The 25,701-nt window shown below is 44.5% G+C and overlaps 1 protein-coding gene across 1 annotated transcript in view; it reads right to left on the minus strand.

The window, feature by feature from the left end:
• KIF11 (kinesin family member 11) overlaps positions 1-25,701 on the minus strand; it is a 1,847,788-nt gene that overhangs the window by 362,973 nt on the left and 1,459,114 nt on the right. Inside the window, exons 18-19 of the mRNA XM_044055639.1 lie at positions 18,665-18,823; positions 18,340-18,479 (exon numbers count right to left, since the gene is read on the minus strand). Of these exons, the coding sequence (XP_043911574.1) occupies positions 18,340-18,479; positions 18,665-18,823 (299 nt within the window). The remainder of the gene's footprint in view (positions 1-18,339; positions 18,480-18,664; positions 18,824-25,701) is intronic.

Consider the following 25,701-nt stretch of genomic DNA (forward strand, 5'->3'; position numbering starts at 1 on the left):
AATGAGTGGTATGATTGTCTCCAAGTTGTTGCCGTGTTGAGACCAAATGCTTTTTAGGTACCATTGAAGCTTTCTCATGTGTAGTTTTGCTAATGGAACCAGTAGAATGCAGGATGCCATGTAACCCAGGGCCTGTAGGAATCTCCTTGCAGTCATCTGGGTGAGTTTTGCTAAACCTTTGAAGTAATGAGTTAACTTCTCTTGCTTGTCTTCTGTCAGGTAAGCCATCTGAGAGGCTGTGTCTAGTTTGGCTCCTAAGATGATTATTTGCTGGGATGGCTGCAGTCTTGACTTTTGGAAGTTGACTGTGTATCCCAGAGCTTGAAGTAATCGTATGACATAATCCAGGTTTTTTGTCAACATCAATTTGTCGTCCGCTTGTATGAGGCAGTCGTCCAGGTACGGGTAAATTTGTATACCCTGGAGCCTGCAATGAGCAATTACTGAAGCCAGGCATTTTGTAAATACTCTGGGCGCAATAGATCAGCCAAATGGCAATGCTGAGAATTGATAATGCTCTGGCCCTGCAAGAAATCTGAGGTATCTTCTGCAGCTGTGTCTGATAGGGACATGCAGGTATGCCTCCTTGAGGTCCAGAGTAATCAGCCACGACTCCTTGCCCAGCATGGGAAGGAGTTGCTGTAGAGTCAGCATTTTGAACTTTGGTACTATGAGAAAGGTGTTTAATGCGGACAAGTCCAGTATTGGTCTCCATTGAGATTCTTTTCTTGAAACAAGGAACAGTCTTGAGTAAAACCCCTGGTCTTGTTCTTGAGGAACTCTTTCTATTGCTTTCATTCAAGTCAGCAGGGTGATTTGCTTGATAGCCTCTGCCCTCTGATTTTGTGGTAGGTTTGGCATGCCTTGTTTTCTTGGTAAGGTATGAAAATGAAACCTGTACCCTCGGTCTATAATGTCCAAAATCCATTTGTCCTTTGTCAGTCTGTGCCAGTTTTCTGCAAACAGAGATAATTTCCCGCCCAAGGGAGCTTCTAGTTGTTCCCTGGTAGTAGAGGAAAGTCATTGAGTTTGTGGTTGCTGGGCAGGTGAAACCCCTGCGTCACTTCTTTGGTTTCCTGGCTGCCATTGTCGTCCCCTGTAAGGGCCTCTGTATTGGCCTCTTCCTCGCCACGCCTGTTCTTACCCTTTGAAACTTTTCTGGATTAGGAAAGGACCAGTTTTTGAAGGCCAATTCCTACTGAATCTGGGGTTGAACCTGGAGGAAATCTTTCACAGTCTGAACTGATTTTGCTTTTTCTTCGATGGTCTTTAACACATCCTTAGCATTTGCACCAAAAAGCTTGTTCTTTTCCAAAGGTGCATCCAGAAGTTTTGCTTTTACATGATCTGGTAGAGGTTGATCTTTTAACCAAGCATGTCTACGAATCACTGCCCCTGTCATAGCTGCCCTACATGAAGCTTCCAGTGCATCATATCCACACTGCAGGAAGTGATTGCTTACTTGCTGAGTGTTATGTACAGCTTCCTGCAAAGTCTTCCTGTCTAAAGGATCAGGATAAGCTAATGTTTTTTGTAATTCTAAGAGATAATCCTGATATTCTAACATATGAAAAAGGCAATTTAAAGCTCTCATAGATAAGGTAGTGGACGTGTAAATCTTTTTGCCCCATCTCTCTAATGACCTTGCTTCCCTGTTGGAGGGCAAGGGATGTTTTGAGGTGGAGGCTGAAACTCCTTTAGGACCCTGTGAAATAGTTTCCAAATCAGCAGTATGGGCCCTGAATAAATGGGAATGAGTTTCTAGGACCCTGTAATACCTGTCTGGCTTGGCTGGAGCAGGAGGAAGAGAATCAGGGGTAGCACTAGAGTCAGAATACAAATCATCCAGAACATCAAGTACAGGTGGAATAGCTAAGGGCCTGTGCTGAGGCTTCTTAAGGAAAGTCCTAAGGCGTTTCCTAGAAGCAGAATATTCCTGACCTTGCCACTTGAAATGTTCCCTCATGGTGTGCAGAACTCCCCCAAAAGAAATATCCTCAGGAAGGGAGGCCGAAGGGATGGAATCTTCTGCATCCGAGTCCTCATAGGTCTGGAAGAGCTCTTCCTGGCTATCAGAGTGGACAGAGCCCTCAGAGTCTTCATCTGAAGGAGTAGGGTCAGAGGGTTCAACCCGGGGCCTTTTATCAGGAGGAGGCTGGGATGCTCTCTCAGGATGGGCCTGTGAACCTCTAATCATGGAAATTAAATCAGCAGCCATGGACATAATTTGTGTCTCCGGAGTCGGCTGAGGTAAGGATTTAGAAGTAATATGCTTTGTTTTGCTGGCTGCCTTAGCCCTAGAGTAGGCCTTAATAGACATGGCCATAGGAGGCCTGGCAGCTCCACGTGCAGGAGTGACTTTGTCTACAGCAATGGTCTCGGGCATTTCCTCGGTTTCGGTATGCGGAGGAAAATCTATAACTGGCGGAGTAATGTCTGGAATCGGAGTAGTCAGTAATGCGGTGTCTTCGGTTCGGAGCGGTGGAGAGACTGTCTCAGAGGGAACCGGAGCACTCGCGCTAGGTTTTGGCGTGGAGTTGGTGGCAGACGCGGGCCGAGGATGTCGGTCCCAGTCTTTTTGCTTTTTGGGAGTTTGCGATGTCGGAAGATCCGATGGCATGGTGTAAGCAAATTTATCGCCGAAAAAACTTCAGCGAACTCCGCCCGGCGCCTGAGTGCGCGCTTGTTGAAGCGAGCACAGGCTACACAGGCCGAGACGTCGTGGTCTGGGCCCAGGCAAGGGAGGCAGTAAGAGTGGAAATCCTTATGAGGTATTTGTTTACCACAAAAAAGACAATTGTTAACTTTTTCAGTAATTTCTGACGTCGGCTGAGGCAAGAAAAGGTCCCCAACGGGGTACTAAGCTGGATGACTTCGGTATCGTAGAATACAGGAGCTGACCGACCGGCACTTGCGAACTGCTTCTGCTTCGGGCACCGCGCGGCAAGAAAGACTGAAGAAAATGGCGTCGGCTGATGCTTATGTACTCCAGCCGCTCTGACGGAGAGAAATGCGACATCAGCCGACGTCGGACCCAGACTTTGGAATCCGGCCGACCGAGGGCTGCCTGAGGCAGGACAACCCACATGTTATGACTGCAGTTGCATTCTTGAAGGACATCCACATTGCAAAGTATGTCTTCCCACTTGTTCAGCTGCATGCAATAAATCCTGCATTTCCTTGTTTTTAGAACATTCAGAATTTAACATTTTCTGTTTTAGCAGTGACATTAAGTATTGCTGATATTTAAGCATATAAAACTGACAATTTAAAGCCCTTACAGCCAAGGTAGCAGAAGTGTAAATCCCCCCATCTGTCCAGTGCCCTAGAATCCCCATCAGAGGGGACAGGGTTTTTTGCAGTGGAAACCTTGACCCCTTTGGGACCCTGAGATGTAGTTTCTGGGTCAGCAGCAGGGTTTTTATATAGAAATTTATGAGAATCTGTAACCCTGTAGTCATCTGTCTGGCTTAACAGGTGCAGGGGGTAAAGAGTCAGGAGACAGGCCGGCCTCTGAAAATACATCTACAATGTCTAGAACAGGTGGAAGAGCAAGAGGTCTGTACTGAGGTAGTAAAATAAAGTCTCTGAGACTTTACTTAGATTCTGAGTAATCTTGGCTCTCCCAGTGAAAATGCTCCCTCATAGTATGCAGGGTTTCTCCAAAAGAATAATCCTCAGGAGGAGAGGCTGAAAGAATAGATTCTTCAGCATCAGAATCCTTCTAAGGAGGAAGAGAATATCCCTGTTCAGAAGAGGAGTCAGAGGAAATGGAAACCTGATCAGAAGAGTCATATTCCGTGTCTTGCCTAGGCCTCATCAGGAGGGAGATGGGAACCCCTGATCAAAGTAATTAGGTCTTCGGCCATTTTAAGCATCTCTTTCTTAGGCATGGAAGTCTGTCTAGGAGAATGCTGTACTTGTTTCTTTGTCTTTAAAGCTGTTTTAGTCCTTGCCTTTGAAGCTGAGGTTGGCTTGACATAACTGTGTAGGTCTGAAAACACCCTCAGAAGCCGATGCCTGCTCAGTGGCTCCAGACCCATCTGAGGGAATAGTTTCCGAGTGTCCAATACCTTGAGTATCCAGAGGCCTAGTCTCCAGGTGGGAGTCGGAAGCGGCCTGTGGCTCTGAGGTAGCGGGCGTCAGGGGCTGCGAAAGCGCCTCACTGAGAACCAGCAACTGGCTTAGCGGAGGCCTCGTCGTCAGTTTTGGACCTTGGATGCCTGCCCTTTTCCTTTTCTTTGCGCTTTTTATATACCCCGGTCGTCGGCTGTTCTGACTGCATTATACAATTAAATCTTTGGCCAAAGTAATGAAAGGCAAAATTGTACCGCTTAATAGTGCATTGGTTAAATCTAGCACAAAACCGACAGCTAGCAACGTCGTGGTCAGTACCTAGGCAAGGAATACAGTAAGAATGAAAATCCTAATGAGGTATTTGCTTCCCACAAGAAATACAATTGTTGACTTTTTCTGACATTAGTCTGGAGCAAGAAAAAGTTTCCCCAACGGGGTACTTACCTTAACGAAGACTTCAGATCTGAAATTCGATTTCGAAAAACTCAGGAGTCAGCCGACTGGCACTTGCGAACTGCTTTTGCTTCGGGCACCGCGCGGAAAGAAAGACTGGAGAAAATAGTGTCGGCTGCATCTTTTATACCCCTGGGGCACTGACGTCAGGGAAGAGGCGATAGCAACCGATGCTGGACCAGGACTTTGGAATTCAGACCGACTGCGGGTAGCCTGCCAGCAGGATAACCCAAGTGTACTGACTGCAACAGTGAAACACGATGAACATCTGAAAGCACAGCAGCAGGCTGTCAAACCTTAGATATTAGAATGTCATTTGGTCTTGATAAATGTGCAAAAGCAACCTTTAAAGCAGGAAAACTGCAGCATCAAGAAATCAGTAGTTTGGGACAAGAATGTGATAAAAACTTGAGCAAGAGGCAGCGTGTAAATATTTGGGAATTGACGAAGGATCAGCAATAAAACGAACAAATGCGAATAAAAAATTAATTCTGAAAACAGCATTGACATCTAGAAACAAAATGCAAACTATAAACCAATTTGCTCTTCCTGTCCTAAAACTCAGTTTTGGAGTGACTGGCACCAAAACGTGTTAGACAGTTTAGCTATTAAAACAAGGATGATTTATGCTCACCTAATGATCTATAAAAATCAGTGCATACCAAGATTATATACTCCTCGTTCCAAAGGAGAAATGGGACTCCTTGAAATTGATTACATGTATAGATCTGCAATCGTGGGACCCCAACACATCTGCTGACCTCACAAGACCCAAGTGTAGTGAAAGATTGGAAACATGAGGAAAATAAATCTAAGATTACTTCTCGGCTTAACCTAGCAGAAGCACATCGGCATCAATCACGAATGGAAATCAAAACAGAAGTAGATAAATCAGGCAGCAACTGAATGTGCCAAAAAAAATATAATGTGAAGGACCAGATGAAAAGGCAAGAAATGTGGAAAACTCATTCATATACTTGCAAGTATACAGAACTTCTCGAAGAACCTCATGTTGTTCAGGAACGGTTAAGGAGAGTAATTTAAATCAAGAGATCAAAGGTTAATATTGGCCACCCAAGATAGTGGGCTATGTACATGCTGGTTTACCAAGTCCATTGAACATGTGGGAGAAACAGACAAATGTAGGTTTTGAAAAACTGAATTGGAAACTGTCGCACACCTTGTTGCTGGTTGTGGCATACTAATGGCAGGAGGACTATATACTGAAAGGCATAAGAATGTGACAAGACCGCTGCACTGGGGATTGTGCAAACATTACGTTAATGAAGTGGCTGAAAAACAATGGAAACATGAGGCACAAAGCATCTTAGAAAATGAAGTCTGCATCGCAAGGGATCATCCGCTACCAAATAGTTCAAAAGATAGATGCTAGAAAACTGGATAGTGGTCCAAGAAAAGAGAAGAATAGCACTGATCAATGATATCGCCACACTCAGTGAGTGTCCTGCGTCCAGAGACCCACAAAGTTATTAAATATCAGAATTTGGAAGCAGAAATGACAGCAATGTGGAAGAAAGTTAACCAAATAGTTCCAATAGTAGTAAGAGCAATGGGGAGCAATGAGTCTTATAAAACAAGAGTCTACAATCATATTTAGATATGTTGCCAATACATGCAAGTCCATACAAACGGCAGGAGGAGTTATTACTGGGCACGTTGTGGGTGCTGCGAAGAGCACTTTTGGCTAACAGAGTGAAACAATACCAATTTCATGAACTTTAAATGTACTTTGACTTTGAAATGGGGCCCATTCAAGTCATGGTATTAAAAACCCAAAAGATTTGGAGAAATTAACAAAGGAGAGAAACAGTCCTACCAACAATGGAAGGAAAGATTACCCAACAGTAAGTAACAGAGGAGGGGAAGCTACCAACTATGGTAGGCAAGAAATACCAATGGTACAGATCAACACAAACTCAAACTGAAATGTTGGTGACCTCGCTTCTAGTAATAAAAATATATAAGACTTGTACGTAAATGTTGAATGTAGAAATGATTTCTTCAGATCAAAGTATATTCCAGTTCTATATCTAGTTATTGACTAAGTTTGCTACAAATATATATTTGATAAATTAAACTAAAGTCAAAACAACAAAGATTGCAACGGGCTGACTTTTGCCTGAGAAAATAAACTGTAATGCAGATGAAAATCAGGCAGATGAGCGCTGCATGGTGATAAATAGGTTGTATCCTCATAAATGCATTTCAGTACATGTAATTCAAAAAATCATTAGCATGAGACATACCCCCTTGTGTTGACTGACAGTCTAGTCGCAGTAGAGGTTATATAAAAATGATGTGGCATGTACAAGCCATGTTTAAAGACATGATAAAAACAATAAAACGTAATTTTTTAAACAAAATAATTTTGCTTTTGACCACCACGTTGCCACTGTGGTTAGAAAGTCCGTCTATGTGGCACATCTCATTACCAAGGGTTTTGCATCCAGGAAGAAAGAGGTCATTGTCTCTCTACTCTTTCCTCATTAGGCCAGAGTACAACGCCCTATTTGGCATGTAACTCATTAGACACCTGCAACAACTGGAGGCCACAAAAGTACCTCACAGAGGATTCTAGGCTTTTAACACTTGTCCTATATGGACAGACTCCAAAAACTCCAACTATTCTCAGTCTCATATCGCCTACTTAGAGGCGATCTCTGCTTGACTTACAAAGCCATGTCTCACCCAGCTCGGTTAGAAATGATGCATCTAAAGAAATCCCAATCCCTCCACATCATATGCTCCAAAGACCTCAGCCTCATTACCACAATCAACAGAACATGCTGGAGGGACATGTTCATAACCCAGAGACAGCCTATGCTATGGAATAGACTTTCCAAAACATGTCAAGCAAAGCACTTCACTAGCCCTTTTCAATAGAAATCTTGATGAGTGGATGGGAAATAGAAAGTTCACCCTGGGGATCACTCCAGTGGCTCTACTAGACAGACACTAGGAACTAAGGTTGGGTGGCATGATGCCAGGGTAATCCTATGGGCTAGGCTTGCAAAGGCTCCAAGGCCATTAGCCTAGTACACACCTATGAACCTATGGTGTGTTACACAGTGGTTAACATTACTGATCACAGATTATTAAAACATTATTTCTTTTGCAAAGGTATGATTTTTTTTTTTTTTTTTTTTTAACAGCAACTCAAAACAGCTTTTCACTATGAAAGTATAGTCAAAGAATGGAGCATACATATGCCATTCTTTAATGATTTGTAGAAGTCTGAATCAAGTGTGTTGTACAGCGTTGATTTCATTCATTTCAGAGATAAAGAATGTTCTGTAACTAACTTATCATCATTTCTTATGTACAGAAGAAATAGCTAATAGCGTGTCAGGGAGTGGCTTGAATCAGGAAACAGGAGAGAGTATGGCTTCTGGCAAATGGAAAAGAAATGTATTAAAATGGTGGGCTGAAAAGGGCCAATTAGGCTATGGAGTTAGTGTGGGCTGTGGATGGACCTGTGATGGTCTACCAGTAAGCATGAGGGGGGTTTTGATGCGTGTCCAAGAGCGTGACTGGCCAATCAGGAAGGAATTATTCAGCGGAGGGCCAATTAAATCAGGGGGCTAGGGTTGGAGACAGTTGGAAAATACCAGAAAGAAGCTGGCTGGCCTATAGATGGTGGAGAGGCATGGTTGCAGGGTTGAGAGTAGCCCGGTTCTTGTGAGGATATGGCAGGCAAACATGGCCAGTCATGTATGTCTTCCATATTTGTGTAGTGCCAACAGGGAGCATGAAACAGTATGTGATGTAATGATGGTGGGCTCGTAGAAGGCCCGAGCAAGGGGTGTGGGTGAGGGATTGGATCACTTATGACAGCACATGGAAAGATTTGTGATGCAATCATGGTGGGCAACTGCTTAGGTCAAACTATGGGTGTGGGTGACAGAGTAGCCTAAGAGTGATGGCAGGTGGGGAGGGGACTCATTGCCGGCTGGTCCGTATTAATGAGCCCACCAAAGGACCATGAATAAGAAATATTCTTACGATATAGTAAAATGAACAGTAGTAAAGTGAAGTGCGAAAGTAAATCTAGCAAATCTGAAAAAGATGCCAAATTTAAAGATGATACACAGATACCATTTCCAGTAAAATATAAATTGAGTAGGAGGCAGTCAACGTAATGCTAAATGGTAAATAAAATTAAACGCTAGATTAAATAAAAACACGATTAGAATCATTAAGATTTAAAATGGTCGCCAGGATAATCCAGTCAAAAACTAGTCAAATATAATAGAATTTAAATGATTACGCCTTGGGGTTGCAGGTAGTTTAGAAATTAAGAGTAAAATTGATCCGTGCGTACGACGGGATAGGGTAACTACTCAGGGATAAGTGTGTTTGTGTGTGTGCGTGTGTGTGTGGGTTCGACTGAATGGAAGTCGAGGGCAAGATACTGTGGATGATGGTGGCTAACCCAAAAACATGGACTGGCCAATCGATGAGTTAGCCATTTCGAAAGGTGTGCATGAAGTTTATGGTGGGCTAAAAGAGGCCAATATTAGATGGTGGGGGGCAGCAGTGTGCCAATAAGAACACTGAGGTAATGCCAAGGAGGTGGGCACTGGAGGAATATGGATGAGAAAGAAAGATGCATCTGGAAGTACTCGCCCAGCGAAATGGGGACTGGCGATTATGGGAACTGATCAGCAAAGGAAGAGAGGAACTTAAGTGTGACTGCCATGGATGCAGCATATCCAGAGAATTGCAAAAAAATCGCCAAAACAAATAAGTCCATTAACATTCCCAAAAATTACAGCAAACAGAAAACCCACCAGGGTGAATTTGCTTTCACACTGCCAAAGTCTGCACACTTATCACCAAAAAGAACGTAATAAAGTCACAAGGGATAAGAATGGCCAGGGTCTCTAAAGAGCTATCCAATTTTACGAGGAACATAAGTGAGCTAGAAAAAGATTTCATGGAAAGGGGCTACTCCATCCTATTAATCAAGAGAATCCTCTACCCTCTCAATGACTCCAAGAACAAAGACCCAGAATTTGCTGCCTACAACCAAAAGCTTAAAAAGGATTTGAGATCCAGGTGTGATACATCTCCATGACCATCACTTATTCCTCCAACAGCAATGAAATCACGAGAGGCATTAGAGACAATTGAGTGATTCTCCTCAGTAACAACCCCAAAAATGTCATCCCCAAAAGATCCGTATTCAACATTAGAAGGAACAGAATTCTGTGCGACTTCGAAGAAAAAAGGCAGGAAAGTTCACCACTGTGGCTACCCAATGGAACATAAGAATGCGGACCATCTAACTGCTTTTACTATAAGTACGTAAGTGGGAAATCTTTCTTCAAATGCACCATCAAATTAAACAGCGGCTGTCATAGCAACTGCAATACCAAAGGCATCGTGTACAGAGCAGAATGCAGATTCTGTGATGCATTTTTCATCAGCAAGACAGTCAAACTTATGACCCACATTACCAGACATCTTACAGATATCAAACAGAAAAGACTCACCAATGCCCTAGCTAAACATAGCCTGAGTCACCCTGGACAAAATTCACATTACACGTACTAGAACTAGAGTGTATGGAACTAGAAGAAAACTATAAGCTCAAACAGAAGGAACTTGTATGGCAACTTAGGCTTGAGGCAAACTAACTTCTTGGTTTGAACTCTAAGGTTTCAATTAATTCTGTTTTTAACCTCAGAAAACTCTTCCACCACGCATACTAATATACTAAAATATGGACCTTTCTTCACCGCAATGCAATCTGTTATGGCTCTCAGAATTGTTTCCTGAACTAGTATATATTTTCAACGACCAATGTTTAATTGTTAAATGTTCTAAAATTCTTGCATTTTAACGGGTCTTTAAACCTCAGACCCTTGCTTTTAGTCGTCAGTAATTCATTTCTTATGGTTCTTTTCACCTGAAAGGCTCTATTATTGTTCTGTTTTTTATCTCGTCTAATGGTTCTGTTATCCTGAATGCCTCAGTAACGATGCTAAGTATTAAAACAAATCACAGATAGATCTGAAAACGCAACCGCGAAAGTGCTGTACCAATTGGTTAATACTATGATCTGATTATATTATTTCTTTTAATTTGGTTCAGTTTATTTTACGTTATCTATTCTTTTCCTTCAGCAAATTGGCACGGTATACCTCGTACACCTTAGGCAATATGAAGTTTCGCTAAAACTTCCGAGTGCACAAAGTACTCAAACAAGCACTTCGGCTTTTTCAAACCATACAGCTCTAGCGCATTCCACGCTCTGAGGCCCAGGCCCTGGATGCTAGGGGCCAGCTCTGGGCAGCTGTTTGCCTTCCGCATTCCCATCATGATTGGCCACATACTCCCTGTGAGTTTTCCTTCTGGCTCCTCTCCATGATCTGTGCGGTGATTCAGGTTTTTTGTTTTTGATTTTTTACAACTTTTTACTGAATTTTGTACTGATTGTTCTCCATCCCTTACAGTGACCCATGTTTGTCATGATTATTACACTTTGAATTTCAACATTTTATGTTTCCCATTCTGATTTGTACATTTGCAATATTGAATACGGAGACTATGAATATCCCCAAAAAGGATGTGTTTAGCCCACCACAGAATATCATGTCTTGGGCTACTTGTGGTCTACTATTCTAGGATCCATCTCTTGATTCACCTTTGCCCTTCTACTCTGAGAGACGCTTAGGCTCCCCTACACAGCCTTGAGGGTTGAGTGCATTTGATTCATTTCATGGCAGATGGGGATTTGTAGATTTTTGTGTTTATTGTAAATTTTGGAATGTTAATGGACTGTTTCGTGATTCTGCGGACATGCTACACCCATGGCAGTCGCACTTAATGTTCCTCACTTCCCTAGCTGCTCCTCAATTCCCATACTGGCCAGTCCCCATCTTGTGGGGGGGAGAGTACTACTCGCAGACCAACCCTCCTTTTTCATCCATATTCCTTCAATGTCCACCTCCTTGGCATTACCTCAGTGAGCATGCTCTTATTGGCACACCGCCACCTCCCAACATCTGTTAGTGGCCTCTTTTAGTCTGTTATAACTGTTGTACATGCCATAACCTGGCACCAACACAGCACATACACGCCTCCTTTCCAAACGGCTAAGTCGATTGGCCAGTCCATGTTTTCAGATTAGCCATCATCCACAGTATCTGGCCCGCTACTTCCATTCATCCATCCCTCCCCCACTTATCCATGACCACAGTTACCCTATCCAATCCCTCTGCACAGATCAATTTTACTCAATTTCTAAACTATGTACAACCCCAAGGCGTAAAAATTTAACTCTATTTAATTCTATTTATATATATATATATATATATATATATATATATATATATATATATATATATATATATATATATATTTTTTTTTTTACTGGATTAACCTGACGACCCTTTAAAATTAAGGATTCTAATTTTTTTTTTAATCTAGTGTTTAATTATATTAAATTTACCATCTAGCGTTACGCCAGCTATTAGGTCTCCTATTCAATTTATATTTCACTGGAAACAGTGTTCTGTCAATCTTTAAATTTGGTATCTTTCAGATTTGATAGATTTACTATCCCGTTTAATTCACTTTACTACAGTTCACTTAACTATATCGTAATCATTTATTATTATTCGTGGTCCTTTGGTGGGCTCATTAACACGGACCAGTCCGCCATGAGTCCCCTCCCCACCTGTCATCACTCACATAGGTTCCTCGCTCGCCCACTCCCATAACTTGTCCCCAGCACTTGCCTATCACTGCGTCACGAATTTTCCCATGCACTCTCATACACGACCCCAATCCATCACCCACACCCCTTGCACGGCCCTTCTACAAGCCCGCCATCATTACATCATATACTGTTTCATGCTCCCTATTGGCACTACACAAATACAGCTGACCTACACAATTGGCCACTTTTGCCCGCCATATTCCCACAAGAACAGGCCCACTCTCAACCCTGCAACTACGCCTCTCTGCCATATGCCCACCATCTATTGGCCGGCTGGCATCCGGCATTTTACAACCATCTCCAACCCCCCCCCCCCAATCTAACTGGCCCAACGCTGCACAATTCCTTTCTGCTTGGGCAGTCAAACTCTCACACACAGCAAACTCCCCCCCCCCCCCGCCCTTACTGGTAGACCACAGCAGGTCCATCCACAGTCCACACTAACTCCATATCCCGAATGGCCCTTTTCGACCCATTCTCTGACTCAAGCCAATACCAGACACGCTATTAGCTATTTATCCTCTACATAAAAAATAATGTAATGCAACTTACCTCTGAAACAAATGAAATAAACACTGTATAATACACCTGATTCATACTTCTACAAAACATTAAAGAACGGCATACGTATGCTCCATTCTGTGACTATACTTTCATAGTGAAAAGCTCTATTGAGTTAGACTGTTCAAAAAAAAATAAATCATGCCTTTGCAAAAGAAAGGTTTAAGAATTTAATAATGCGATCAATAATGTTAACCACTATGTAACACACCGAAATGACTGTTTAAAAAAAATTTTGAGTTGTTTTTATCATGTCTTTAAAAAAAGTTACGTATGAACCATAACGTTCCAACTGAGTAGTTGTACTTCATTTGTCTTCAACCTTTGGGCTTTGGATCCGACACCGTCGCATAGCTAGCATCTTTGATCCAAACTCTCAGCTCCTCCCCTCTACCCATAACCCTCCCCATCTCCTTCCTCCCTTCAAGAGTTTGCTGCTGACAAGACAAACCCAACAAGCCTTATCACTATATAAAATAACATACTCTAACCCAAGGAACCAAAGGCAATGAAAGTTATACCAGCACATGGTCAGAACAATAGTAACAAGGCTGGGGGAAATGGTTGAAGACCAATGAAGTACAACTACTTAGATGGAATGTTATCGTGAGTACATAACGTCTTTATCTGAAGTAGTTGACTTAACTTGGTCTTCAACCTTTGGGACAGAGTCCCCAGCTACTTAGCACCTGGGAGGCCCCCATGGAAGAATATTCTGGAGCACGGTGTAGCCAAAAGAAGTCCTACCTCTGGAAATTATATACAACTTGTAGTGGGAAATGAAGTTATTAGATAAGGACCATGTGGCGGCAGAGCAGATATCATCCAGCGAGACCCTAGACCAGAAAGCCGAAGTAGCCATAAACCTGGTACAGTGTGCCTTCATCCGACTCGGCTGAGAGCTCTCTTGCTAAATAATCTCTGGAAATGCATTGGGAAATCCATCTGGCAATTGTGACTTTAGAAACTGGTTTGCCCAAAAAGGGCTTAGCATAAGAAAAAACTGGTCAGACTTTCGAAAGGATTTGGTCCTGTCCAAATAGGAGTGTAGTTGTCTATGTACATCTAGTAAGTTCAATTCATCCTCCCCTTGTTCTGGAAATGTGGAAAAAGACTGGTCGGTTGATTGATTTATGTTGGCTTCAGAAGCCACCTTAGGCAAAAAAGGTGGATTGGTACGTAAAGAGATTATCTTTATGGAAAATCATACAAGGCATTTTGATAGAAAGAGCTTGGAGTTCCGACACTCTCCTAGCAGAATTGATGGCTACCAAAAAGGCAGTCTTCCAGGATAAATATTGTAAGTCAATTGTAGCTGCAGGTTTCAAAGGGAGTAGAGACTAGAGCCTGGAGGACCATAGTAAGGTCCCACGGAGGTGCTGGATCTTTCACCGGAGGGCACAGCAGAAAAGTACCCTTAATAAAGGTCTTAGATTTTGGAAGACGCTAAGGAAGTCACATTCTCACAGATATGGAAATTAGAAATAGTGGCAAGTTGCACTTTTATAGTGGATGAACTAGCGCCCTACTGGAAAATATCTGCCAAAAAATCTAGAACAGACTAAGTTGGAGCCATGAAGGGGTCTAAGACCTACTACGAGGCCCAGATAGAAAAATGCTTCCATTTGCTACGGTAAACTCTTCTGGTGGATGACTTGTGAGCCGCAACCAGAATCTCCTTAATGGAGGAAGAAAAACCGGGAGTCCTGAAAATCATGGGAACTGGAGCAGCCAGGCCGTGAGCATCAGACTGACCAGATCTGGAGGAGGTATCCCTGAGGGATGTAAAATGAGATCCGGAGTCCAAGGAGGAACTACTGCTGAGACCAGAGAGATGGGAACCAGACTTAGCGAGGCCAGAAGAAGGCAACGAGGATGACCGTGCTCCCCAGTCTGAGAGCTTTCTGAAGAAACTTTGAAATCAATGGCAGGGGAGGATAGGTATAAAGTAGACCAGGTGGCCAAGCATGAACTAGAGCGTGTCTCTGGGGGCTTCCCCTGAGGGGTGTTCAGAGTGAAGAACTTGCTACACTTTGCATTGGAAGGAGATGTCAAGAGATCACAGCAAGGATGATCCTCCCGGAGGAAGATCCGCTCCACCATTGAAGGGTTCAGAGACCACTCGTAAGGCAGAAGGATAGACCTGCTGAGCCTGCCCGCAAGAATGTTGGACAGACCTGGAATGTGCGCTGCTACCAGAAAATTACCAGTGGAGATCACCCACTCCCACACTCTCATGACTTTGTGACAAAGGGGGTAGGATCTAGTCCCCCCCCCCCATTTGTTGATATACCAGACTACTGACATACTGTCAGTCTGAATGGCAATCACTCGAAGAGCTTGCAATACTAAACGCACCATCCTCATCTCTACAAGGTAGATATGCAAACTGTCTGGTAGGGACCACGTGCCTTGGACCATCCGTCCCAAGCAATGCCCCCCCCCCCAACCATAGTTGGGAGGAGTCCATGGTCACCGTGGCTTTGGGTAAGGGTGGAAGAAAGGGACAACCATAAAGTCCGGAGACTTAATTCACCATCAAAGGGAGTCCCTGCACACCCGAAAAATTCAGACAGGGTAAGACAAGGGTAGATCCAGAGGAGACCACTGGACTGCCAGGGTCCAATGAAGAATGCGCACGTGGAGGCAATAATTGCATTGTAGCTGCCATGGACTCCAAGGCCCTGAGGACTACTTCCACCATCAGAACATCTGTATAAAGGACCTGTAACACATGCAGCTTTAGACTGAATCCTTTGCAGAGGGAGAAAAACGTGCATTTGCTTCGTATCCAACCTTGCTCAGATGAAGACCAGGCTCTGAACCAGAGCCAGTGCTGATTTGGAAAGATTGGTTATACCCATATGGTTAGCTAAACACAGAAGAGAGTCCCTGGCATAACATAGCAGATGCTTGGTCGGGGCAGCAAACAGCCAATCATCCAGGTATGGGAAAACCTGAATACCTTAAAGCCGCATGTGAGCCACTACTTCCATCACTTTGGTAAACACCTGGGGGGGGGGGGGGTCAGTGTTGAGACCAAAGGGGAGAGATCTGAACTGACTGGCTCCAAGCCGTAAGAGGATGAGCCTCCAAGACCTTGCCCATTTTGATATGGTAGTAAGCGTCTTGGAGGTCGATCAAGCACATCCAGTCATTTGCCTGCAGATAGGGTAGGACAAAAAAGAGTGACCATCTGGAATTGTCTTGGTAACTACCAGGTAGTTGATGCAATCGCATCACTTGGCCCTAAATGCCAACAAAACAAAGCTAATGATATTTACTCCCACTAAAACTTCCCAGTTCCACAAAGTCCAATTTTCCATCAAAAGCCACAATAACACCCCTCTTGAAATCGTTCCTAGTACCAAACTACTTGGCATTACCATCGATGAAAACCTAAAATTCGACTCCCATATCCTCTCAGCAATCAAAAAACCCACCAGAAAATCGGCCTCCTCTACAGACACAACTATCTTTACTTCATCTTCCAGTCATACCCTTGCATCTACCTTCCTTCTCCCCTCTCTCTTGTACGGTGCTCCCCTATTCTCCAACCTACAACTCGGACTCCGTGCTAAACTTGAGGCCTGTTGCAACAAAATCTGCAAATTTGCAACCAATTCTAAGAACTCTTCCCATCACTGTCACTCCCTACACACCCTAAACTGGCTAGAACTCCACAACCACCTAAAGTACCTACAACAGCCCACAAACTCATCTTTAAACCAGCAGAATGCCCCTCTCTTGTTAAATCTCTAACACCCTACAACACCTACCCGTACCCTGAGATCCACAGGCCAAAACCTCCTGCATGTACACAAACCCATCCACCCAACTTGTAAACTACTACTATCCCACACTATAGCCAAACTATGGAACAATCTCCCCACACCACTACGTAATATACCTAACCACAATAATTTCAAATCCATGCTTCTCTCCCATCTCTCCTCCAAATGGGAATGTCCTTCACATGCTCCCACCTAAAACTCCCACACTGCTAACTCCACACCTAAATCATCATTTCTTTGCCTACTTTAACTTAATTCAGAGATCTTGCTCAGAACACCTTTTCATAAATCTTTTGCATGCATGCCTCTGGCCTACCTTGCTCATATTTCTCAAACGTTCATTGTTTGTTTTTCTTATCCATTGTACCCATAATATTGTTTTCCTCTGTAATATTGTTAATTTGTCTCTATTCGTATGTATTTGTATGTCTGTTTGGGGCTTTTCCCCTCTGGTCTCCACTGAAAAAGGGTAATTCTTACCCAGCTGGACCAACCTGGTTAACAAATGCAAATAAATAAATAATAAATTAATAAGTTCAGGGTGGAAAGATCTAGGATAGGTCTTAGGTCCCCAGTCTTCTTTGACACTAAAAAGAACCTGGAATAGAACCCCAATCCAGACTGGTCTGGGGGGACCCTTTGAATGACACTCACTCTTAGCAGCTTTTCTATTTCCAAGGCTGGTGCCTCTCACTGAGTGGGTGGGACATCTGGGAGGTGGCTAAGTGCATGGATCACACTGCTTGCTATATCAGCGGCAAACGAGATCTGAAGAGAGGAAGGAGACAGGGGACATTATGAGTAGAGGAGAGGAGCTGAGAGCTCGGATCAAAGATGCGAGCTATGTGGTCGTTTCGGATACATGCGAGATCCGAAGCCCAAAGGTTGAAAACCAAATGAAGTCATCTACTTCACATCACAGCTTATACATGCCGCATAATTTTATATAACCCCCTCTAGTGTGACTAGACTGTTTATCAACACAAGAGGTATGCCATATGCAATTGAATTACATGTACTGAAGTGCATTTATATGAGGATACAACCTGCTCACCATACAGCGTTCATCTGCCTGATTCTGATCTGCAATAATGGTTTATTTTCTGAGGCAAAAATCGGCCCATCGTAATCTTTGCTGTTTTGACTTGTTAAATTATTAATTTATCAAATAAATATATATTTGTAGCGAATTAGTGAATAACTAGATATGGGAAAGGAATATACTTCGATCTGAAGAAAGCATTTCTACATTTAACATTTACGTACAAGTCTACGAATATATTTTTATTAGAATATTAACTTGAGAGTTGTTTTGGCTAGAGCGAGCTATACAACGGCCAGATCGGTTCAGAGGATCAGAACCGTAATCCATCAGTCAGGAACAGATGAAGATTGGAAACATCAGATAAATGGTTAGTATAAGGGAAATAAGTCTTCAGTGTGGTATGCACCCCCAGTGTGGAAGCTAGAAAGGTTTATGTAATGTGTTCAGCTAGGAATCTCATATGAAATTAGTTTACAATGAAGAGGACCTTTAAAGTCAGATATGCTAGGCATCAAAATTCATTCAATTTGTAATACTACCTTAGCCACAAATATTAAATGACCAGGCTGAAGTTAATCATTATGGGGCATAGTGTACATTCATGCCTACTTTATCAGGAAACAGCCACATACAATAACTCACATTAAAGTAAGCAGACTTACATCTGTATACTGTTGTGTAAAGCACCAACTGTAATCTTGACAGCTTCACTTCTTGTCAACATGTTGTCAAAGTGCTCTTGGGCTTTCAAGCAGTGCAAGTTCATCTGGCCTTGTAAAAATGAATTCATTTGACTCAGACTCTAGAAAAAAAAAACATTTTGTAGAATGACTAAGCATTATGATAACAGTTGAAGAGCATGCTCTATTTTAAAGTAGAAGCCAGACATTTAGAATGGTCTGCTTTGAAATAAAAACCATACTGTTGCCATACTAGCAAAATGTAATTAACTCTCAATTTTACAAGTTTATATGCCAAAGAACATACCTCTGTGTGCTCTGCATTGGATCTGTTTATTTCCTCCTGCAGGCTCTCACAGTCTCTCTGAAGGGCAGACAGTGTCACACTGATATCTTCTTTGATTTTGCTGAGGTTATCAAAGTGCTCCATAAAAAATGTGCTCATATCCATCCTCAGGCACTTGATCTAAACAGTGCAAGATAAAACTTATGAAGTGCATTACTTGAAATACTGCTAGATTGTGTGCAAAACATTTGCAAATCATACTGACAAAATAAATTTGTGGCATGTGAAGAGAATGCTGCCGCATATTTGAATCTCTGCATAACATACTAGCAAACATTACAGATGTACACACTGGAGAAAGAACATTAATTTGGCTAACAACCTACTCTCCCTGATCCCACTTCCTGAAATAAGTTCCCCTGAATGCATTTTACATTAAATACTAACCACCACATATGCGCATATTTTCATCCTTGTTGGGTGCCATTTCTTCATGGCTAATTAATATATTTAAGAGTGGGCACAACCAGGCTCAAATGAGCAAAAAAAGCAGACCAGCCAGTTACGCGTGAGTCTTCATTGTGCAATAACTTCAACCTCCTGTAGTAGAGGGCCATGAGATGTAAATGATCCCTTAAAAACACAAATGATTTAGCCAATATAACTTCTGAATGCAGATAACTTTTTTTTTTTTTTTATAGTTTTTATGGGTACATTAAGGACAAAGCCAAATCCCACCAACTGCAGAAATGCCATAGTTTGGTCTTTCTTTCAACTTAGTACAGCATAAGAGGATTGTAGGGCTATGGCAATCAGGATTAGTTTTAAACAAGTTATGTACTCACCATAACGTTCGATGTATGTAGTCCATCTCGCCTCACATTCTTACCTGTGGGTTCGGAGCCGAATATCTGCTCCGACTCTGCCAATTTTACTAGCTCGAAGTCTCTCACTGGCTGGGCTAAGCAGGTATCCCATGGTGCACTGCTCCATATCCCCAGATCTAGTTTGCTGCAAAACTCATTTGTACTCCATGCACACATCACATCCATATAAAGAATAAGCTAAGCAAGGGAACTCTGCAGATGACAACCTAACCTCCAAATCCTACAGGAAGGGGGAAGGTGGGAGGGTAAGAAAGAATGTGAGGCGAGATGGACTACATACATCGAATGTTATGGTGAGTACATAACTTCTTGATGTTATGTAGTCCTATCTCGCCTACATTCTTACCCGTGGGACAGCGTACCTAGCACCTACATCCTGGGTGGCTCATAGGAATATACTCCTGAGAACTGTGGAGACAAAGGAAGACCTACCCCTGGAGACCACGTCCAATTTGTAATGAGAAACAAATGTGCAAGGAGAAGCCCAAGTAGCTGCAGCACATATATCATCCATTGACATCTGGCTTGGTAGGCCTTGGACGTGGAAACAGCCCGAGTAGAGTGAGCCTTTACCGGAAATGGCAGATTTTTACCTCCTGCTTGATATATGAAAGAGATACAAGTAGCTATCCATCTAGACAGTGTGACCTTGGATACCGGGGAACCCATTCGGTTTTCCGAAAAGGAGACAAAATGTTGGTCATACTTCCGGATATCTTTTGTTCGGTGTAGATAGAAGCCTAATTGTCTATGCACATCCAACTGGTGAAATCTAAATTCTGCCTTGTTAGAAAAGTGGGGGAAGAAAACAGGCAGCTCAATGGACTGATTTAGGTTAGACACAGAAGCCACTTTAGGAAGGAACGAGGGGTTTGGTCTAAGAGACCCTATCTTTATGGAAGATTAAAATATGGAGGTTTGATAGAGAGGGCTTGAATTTCCAAAACCCACCTTGCTGAGGTGACTGCTGTTAAGGCTGTTTTCCATGTCAAGAAATTCAATTCGCAGGTAGCTGCAGGCTCAAAGGGTGGTAAAGTAAGGGCTTGTAGAACAAAATTGAGATCCCAGGGCATGATAGGATCGGACACAGGGGGACGAAGCAACAGAGTACATTTGAGGAATGCTTTGTGCCATGAGACTAGGTTCATTCGCTACGTGGAAATTAGATATCACCGCCACTTGAACTTTGATAGTGGCTGATGCGGACCCCTGATGTAAAAGCATAGAAAAGAACTCCAGAACTGAATCTATTGGAGCTGTGTAAGGATCAATGCCTCTGGTATGTGCCCAGATAGAGAACCTTTTCCATTTACTACAATAAATCTTTCTAGTGGATGGTTTATGAGAGGACGATAATATATGGACCACTTCCGGTGAAAAATTATGAAGTCTGACTAACGATGGAAGTGGAGTAGCCAGGCTGTCAACCAGAGAGTCATCAGGGAGGGGTGGAACTGTCCCGACATGTGTGTCAGTAAATCTGGTTGAGGGTCCAGAGTCCAAGTTGTCCGCAGTGAACTGCTGAAGAAAGGGGAACCAAGCCTGACAAGGCTAGTGTGGAGCAATCAGAATGATTCTGCTTCCCAAGTATTGCGCTTTCTGAATCACCTTTGACAGCAGGGGAAACGGAGGGAAAGCATAAAGCAGACCGGAGGGCCAATTGTGAACCAGAGCGTCCCTGGGTAACTCCCCCTGTGGAGGGATCAGCGTGAAGTAGTTGCTGCATTTTGCATTGAGAGGGCTGGCAAAAGGTCGCAGCAAGGCTGACCCCATCTGCTGAAGATTCGCTCTGCAACCAGGTGATTCAGGGACCACTCGTAAGGCATCAGGATAGCTCTGCTTAGGCTGTCCGCAATCACGTTGGACTTCCCCGGAATGTGCGCTGCCACCAGAAACCGTTGGGAAGCTACTGCCCAATGCCACACTCGCATGGCCTCTTTGCACAGAGAGTAAGACCGGGTTCCCCCTTGCTTGTTGAGATACCACACTACTGACATGTCTGAGTGTATAGCAATCGTCCCTAGAGGAAGAACACACTGAAGTGCCTGCAACGCAAGAAGCACTGCTCTCATCTCTAGGATGTTTATATGCAAATTATCTCGTGTTCTTGCCATGTGCCTTGGACTGTCCTGCCAAGATAATGCCCCCCCCCTCAAACCATCTGGGAGGCGTCCGTGGTCACCGTGGCAATCGGGATGGGTGGAACAAAGGGCTTTCCCCCGTTCAAATTGCTGGTGCACAGCCACCAACTGAGGTCCTGCTTGCATCAGCCCATGAGTAAGACGGGATGTGACAGTGGGAGTCTTTGGAGAGACCATTGAACGAATAGGAGCCATTGGAGAATTCTCATGTTAATCTCGCTAGAGGGACCAATATGATTGTTGCTGCCATGGTCCCTAGGAGTTGGAGAACCCATCTTGCCTTCCCTTGTCTCAGGGGCATCAGCATGTGTATCTGTTGTTGCAATACTCTGATCCTTTCTTGTGGTAAAAATGCTCGATGGTGTCTAATTCAGCTCCTATAAAGGTGACGCGCTGTGAGGGCAAAAGGCAGATTTTTCCCAATTTATTGTTATACCCAACTGGAGACTTAGATTGATGGTAGCGTCTCTGGTTTGAACTAGTTGATGCCTGGTGGGAGTGGTAAGGAGCCAGTCGTCCAGATACGGAAACACCTGGAATCCCTGATGTCTCAAGTGAGCCATCACCACCACCATACACTTGAACACCCAGGGGGCTGTGGTGAGACCAAAGGGCAGGGCTTGAAACTGGATGTGACTGGCTCCCAAGCCAGAAGCGTAGGTGACTCCTGGATGCTCTGTCCATTTTCACATGGTAGTATGCATCCTTGAGGTCGATGGAGCACATCCATACCTCCTCTCCCAACAATGGGAGAATCGATTGCAGTGGGACTATACGGAACTTGGACTTGTGTACATAATTGCTGAGCTGGCTGAGACCTAGTATGGGTCTCGGGTCCCCTGTTCTTTTCGGCACCAAAAAGAATCTTGAGTAAGTCGCTAATCCAATCTGGTCTGAGGGGACGCGCTGGATAGCTCCTTTTTCTAGCAGCTGCGAGACCACTGAGGCTGCTTGATCCCTTTGAGCGGGTGGTACGTCTGGGATTTTTCTGATTGGCGGGGGTACTGAGGAGAATGGAATGAGGTAACCACCGGAAATTATCTGTAATACCTATCGGTCCTGGGTAATGCTTTCCCAGGCTTCCAGATACAAGGAAATTCGACCCCCGACTGGCTCCGGATAAGCGCAGTTGGGCACACCATCAGGAATGAGAGTATGGAGAACCACGGAAGGAGTCGCGGTCTCCCAAATTGCGGGGGCCCCCTCTACCTCTGGGGCGACATCTCCTTGAATATCCACCCCTCCCTGCCTCTGGAGGGAGGGGGGTTCACCTTGTGTGGCAGGAAAAAAACCTCTGATTTCTTGAACCACATCTCCACCCCCACCCCTCTGGGCCTTGGGATAAGGCCTAGAAGGAAGGGAAAAACAGACCCCTACGGCAGACAGGGTCTTTCCTTCTTGCTCGCACCTGGTGAGGGTGTCTTTCACTTTGGTTCCAAACAGGGAGGAACCGTCAAAGGGGGCGTCAGTGAAGGAAGACTTGAAGGCCTCCGCAAAGTGACACAGGCGTAGCCAAGCTTGCCTCCTAAGGGTGACCCCTGAGCTTGCTGCCCTACTCACTCCCTCGGCTACATACGAAATGAGCCGCATGGATGAGTTGACAATGGAGTTGAGGGTAGCAACCTGGGCATTAACCGTCTGAGCCACCACCTCAGAAACGTTACCCGCAAGAGTATCTAACTCTGAGAAGATCTCGCTAGAGCAGAGTGAAGTGAGACAAGTAATTCTGCGACTAACGTAAGGGTCGCTGACGAGAGGGTACGCTTCCCGTACCGGTCCATGGTCCTAGACTCCTTGTTAGGAGGATGGACGGATGAAGAAGACTCTGCTACTTCCTTCTGGGTGGCTGCCGCCACCACCATGGCATCAACAGGAACTCCTTTAGACAAACTCTTTGCCCTGGGGGGTGGAAAGAAACTTGTTGGGATGTCTGGGCACAGGCTCCACAGAATCAGGGTTCTCCCAGACTCTTCGACAAATCAGGTCAAGGAGTTCGAAGAGTGGAGACACCCAGGAGGCGGAGGGTTGCGTGCCAAAAGCCTTAAGGAATACTGACTCCTCCTCGGAAGGGGCTTTGGAAGGCCAGTCACCTCTGTTTCAGTATCTCCAGGATATCGGAGAAGGAAACAGAGGATGACTTGGGGGTACCCTCAGATTCCTCGAGGTCAGTATCAGAGGTGAGGGACTCATCTTGGGAGTCTGTGCGCTTCCTCTTTGCAAGTTTTCTTTCTGGGGGGCTCCTCAGGCACGAACTCTGAGGGACCCTCAAATTTGGGGACCACTCGTGGGGGTATCCCTAGGCTCTGGTGCTCTGCTGTCCACGGATGGGTGGTGAACAGAAGCGCTCACCAGAGTGGTGGGTGACAGTGACCGACCTGCCTGATGTAGCGGACGATCTGGCCACCGCATAGCCACAAAGGCCGACCCCCCCCCAGTCCAAGGAGCGACCAGTCTCCGAGGCCATGACAGGAGTTGGAGTTCCCCGAGCCGAAGCACCAAGAGGGAGACACGGAACCGAAATAAGTCCCAAGATGTGCCCCTCAGGCCCGACCGAAGAGTCCCAAGTCCCGAAACTAGAGGACGGAGCTGACTGGGTCAGAGCCGATGCCAGTACTGATGGGGCCGAATGGGGCATCAGAGCCAGCCTAGAAACATCACGCGGTGGGGAACACTTCCGCTCCGAAGACAGAGATGTGCTCGGAGGAATGATCGAAGAAGGTGCTTGGACGGGCTCCGGAGCTGACTGGGTCGGAGCCGAAAACAATTTCGCCAAAACCGGTGACTGGAGGAGCCTCTGAACCACCCTATCCACATCCGAAAGGATCCTGGAGGATTTGGAGGACAGGGATGGAGAATGCGATCTCCTGTCAGGAGAAGTAGGTTTGAGACTGGGCGATCGGCTCCTAGGAGGTTCCAATACAATTGGAGCAGACGCCGGTTCCATAGATACCGATCCTTCCTGCGGCCCCGAGGACAGTGGAGCCGAGGAGGTTGATGCAGTTTTAGACATTTTCTCCAGTGGCTCTGATGAAGCTGACTGAGCCAGAGAACTTTTTTTTGACTTGCCACTGGAAGCCGAATCCATAGCCTCTTCAAGAGGGTTTTAATAGTCCCTTTAAGATTAGCTTATTCTTACTCTCTTGGAGAACTCTACGGCTGAACGCATGACAAAGGCTGCAGGATTCCTGCAGATGGATGGCTCCTAAGCAGTAGACACAAATGGAATGCCCATCGGTTATGGACATTTGGTACCCACATTTTGAGCACTTTTTAAATCCTAAAGGTTTATGCTCCTTCGTATCCTTAGATATTTTAACTACTGCGCCCACAATGCAAAACCAAGTCAGAACAAGAACAGGCGTTCACTCTATAAAGGCGGGAACGATAATGAGGTAACCAACACCAAAAACTGCGATCAAACGCGCACAAAATCTAGTACAATTTTAAACAATGGAACACAAGGAGAGGGTAGCCAAAACCACTAATTTAAACGGTTTGGGGTGAACACAGAAGGAAACAGAGGAGAACTAGGCCCTCTAACTGAAATGGGCCTAGCCCGGGGAACAGTAAGAGGGATACCACACAAAAACTCTCAACCACAAAGCCTAACACACCAGACAAGATTAGACAGATTTAAACTACGAAAATAGCTTTTGACTGAAACAAACTTCTCTAAAATCAAGAAAAGTAGGTACTTAGCCACAGCCAAGCGAGACCACGTCCTAGCTACACGAGCGGCAAACGAGATCGGGGGATATGGAGCAGTGCACCATGGGATACCTGCTTAGCCCAGCCAATGAGAGACTTTGAGCTAATAAAATCGGCAGAGTCGGAGCAGATATTCGGCTCCGAACCCACGGGTAAGAATGTAGGCGAGATAGGACTACATAACATCTCTGGGTTTAGAAAGTAGTCTCAAATATTAACGTATAAAATACAAACGCCATTGAGGTAGCCAAACCTTGAGTAGAACGAGTTCTCAGGGGTCCAAGTAAGGCTCTGTCATACAGCTCAACAGTAAACAAACACC

The sequence above is a fragment of the Protopterus annectens genome, chromosome 14.part0, assembly GCF_019279795.1.
Source record: "Protopterus annectens isolate FY-2018-M chromosome 14.part0, PAN1.0, whole genome shotgun sequence".
Taxonomy (NCBI): Eukaryota; Metazoa; Chordata; order Ceratodontiformes; family Protopteridae; genus Protopterus; species Protopterus annectens.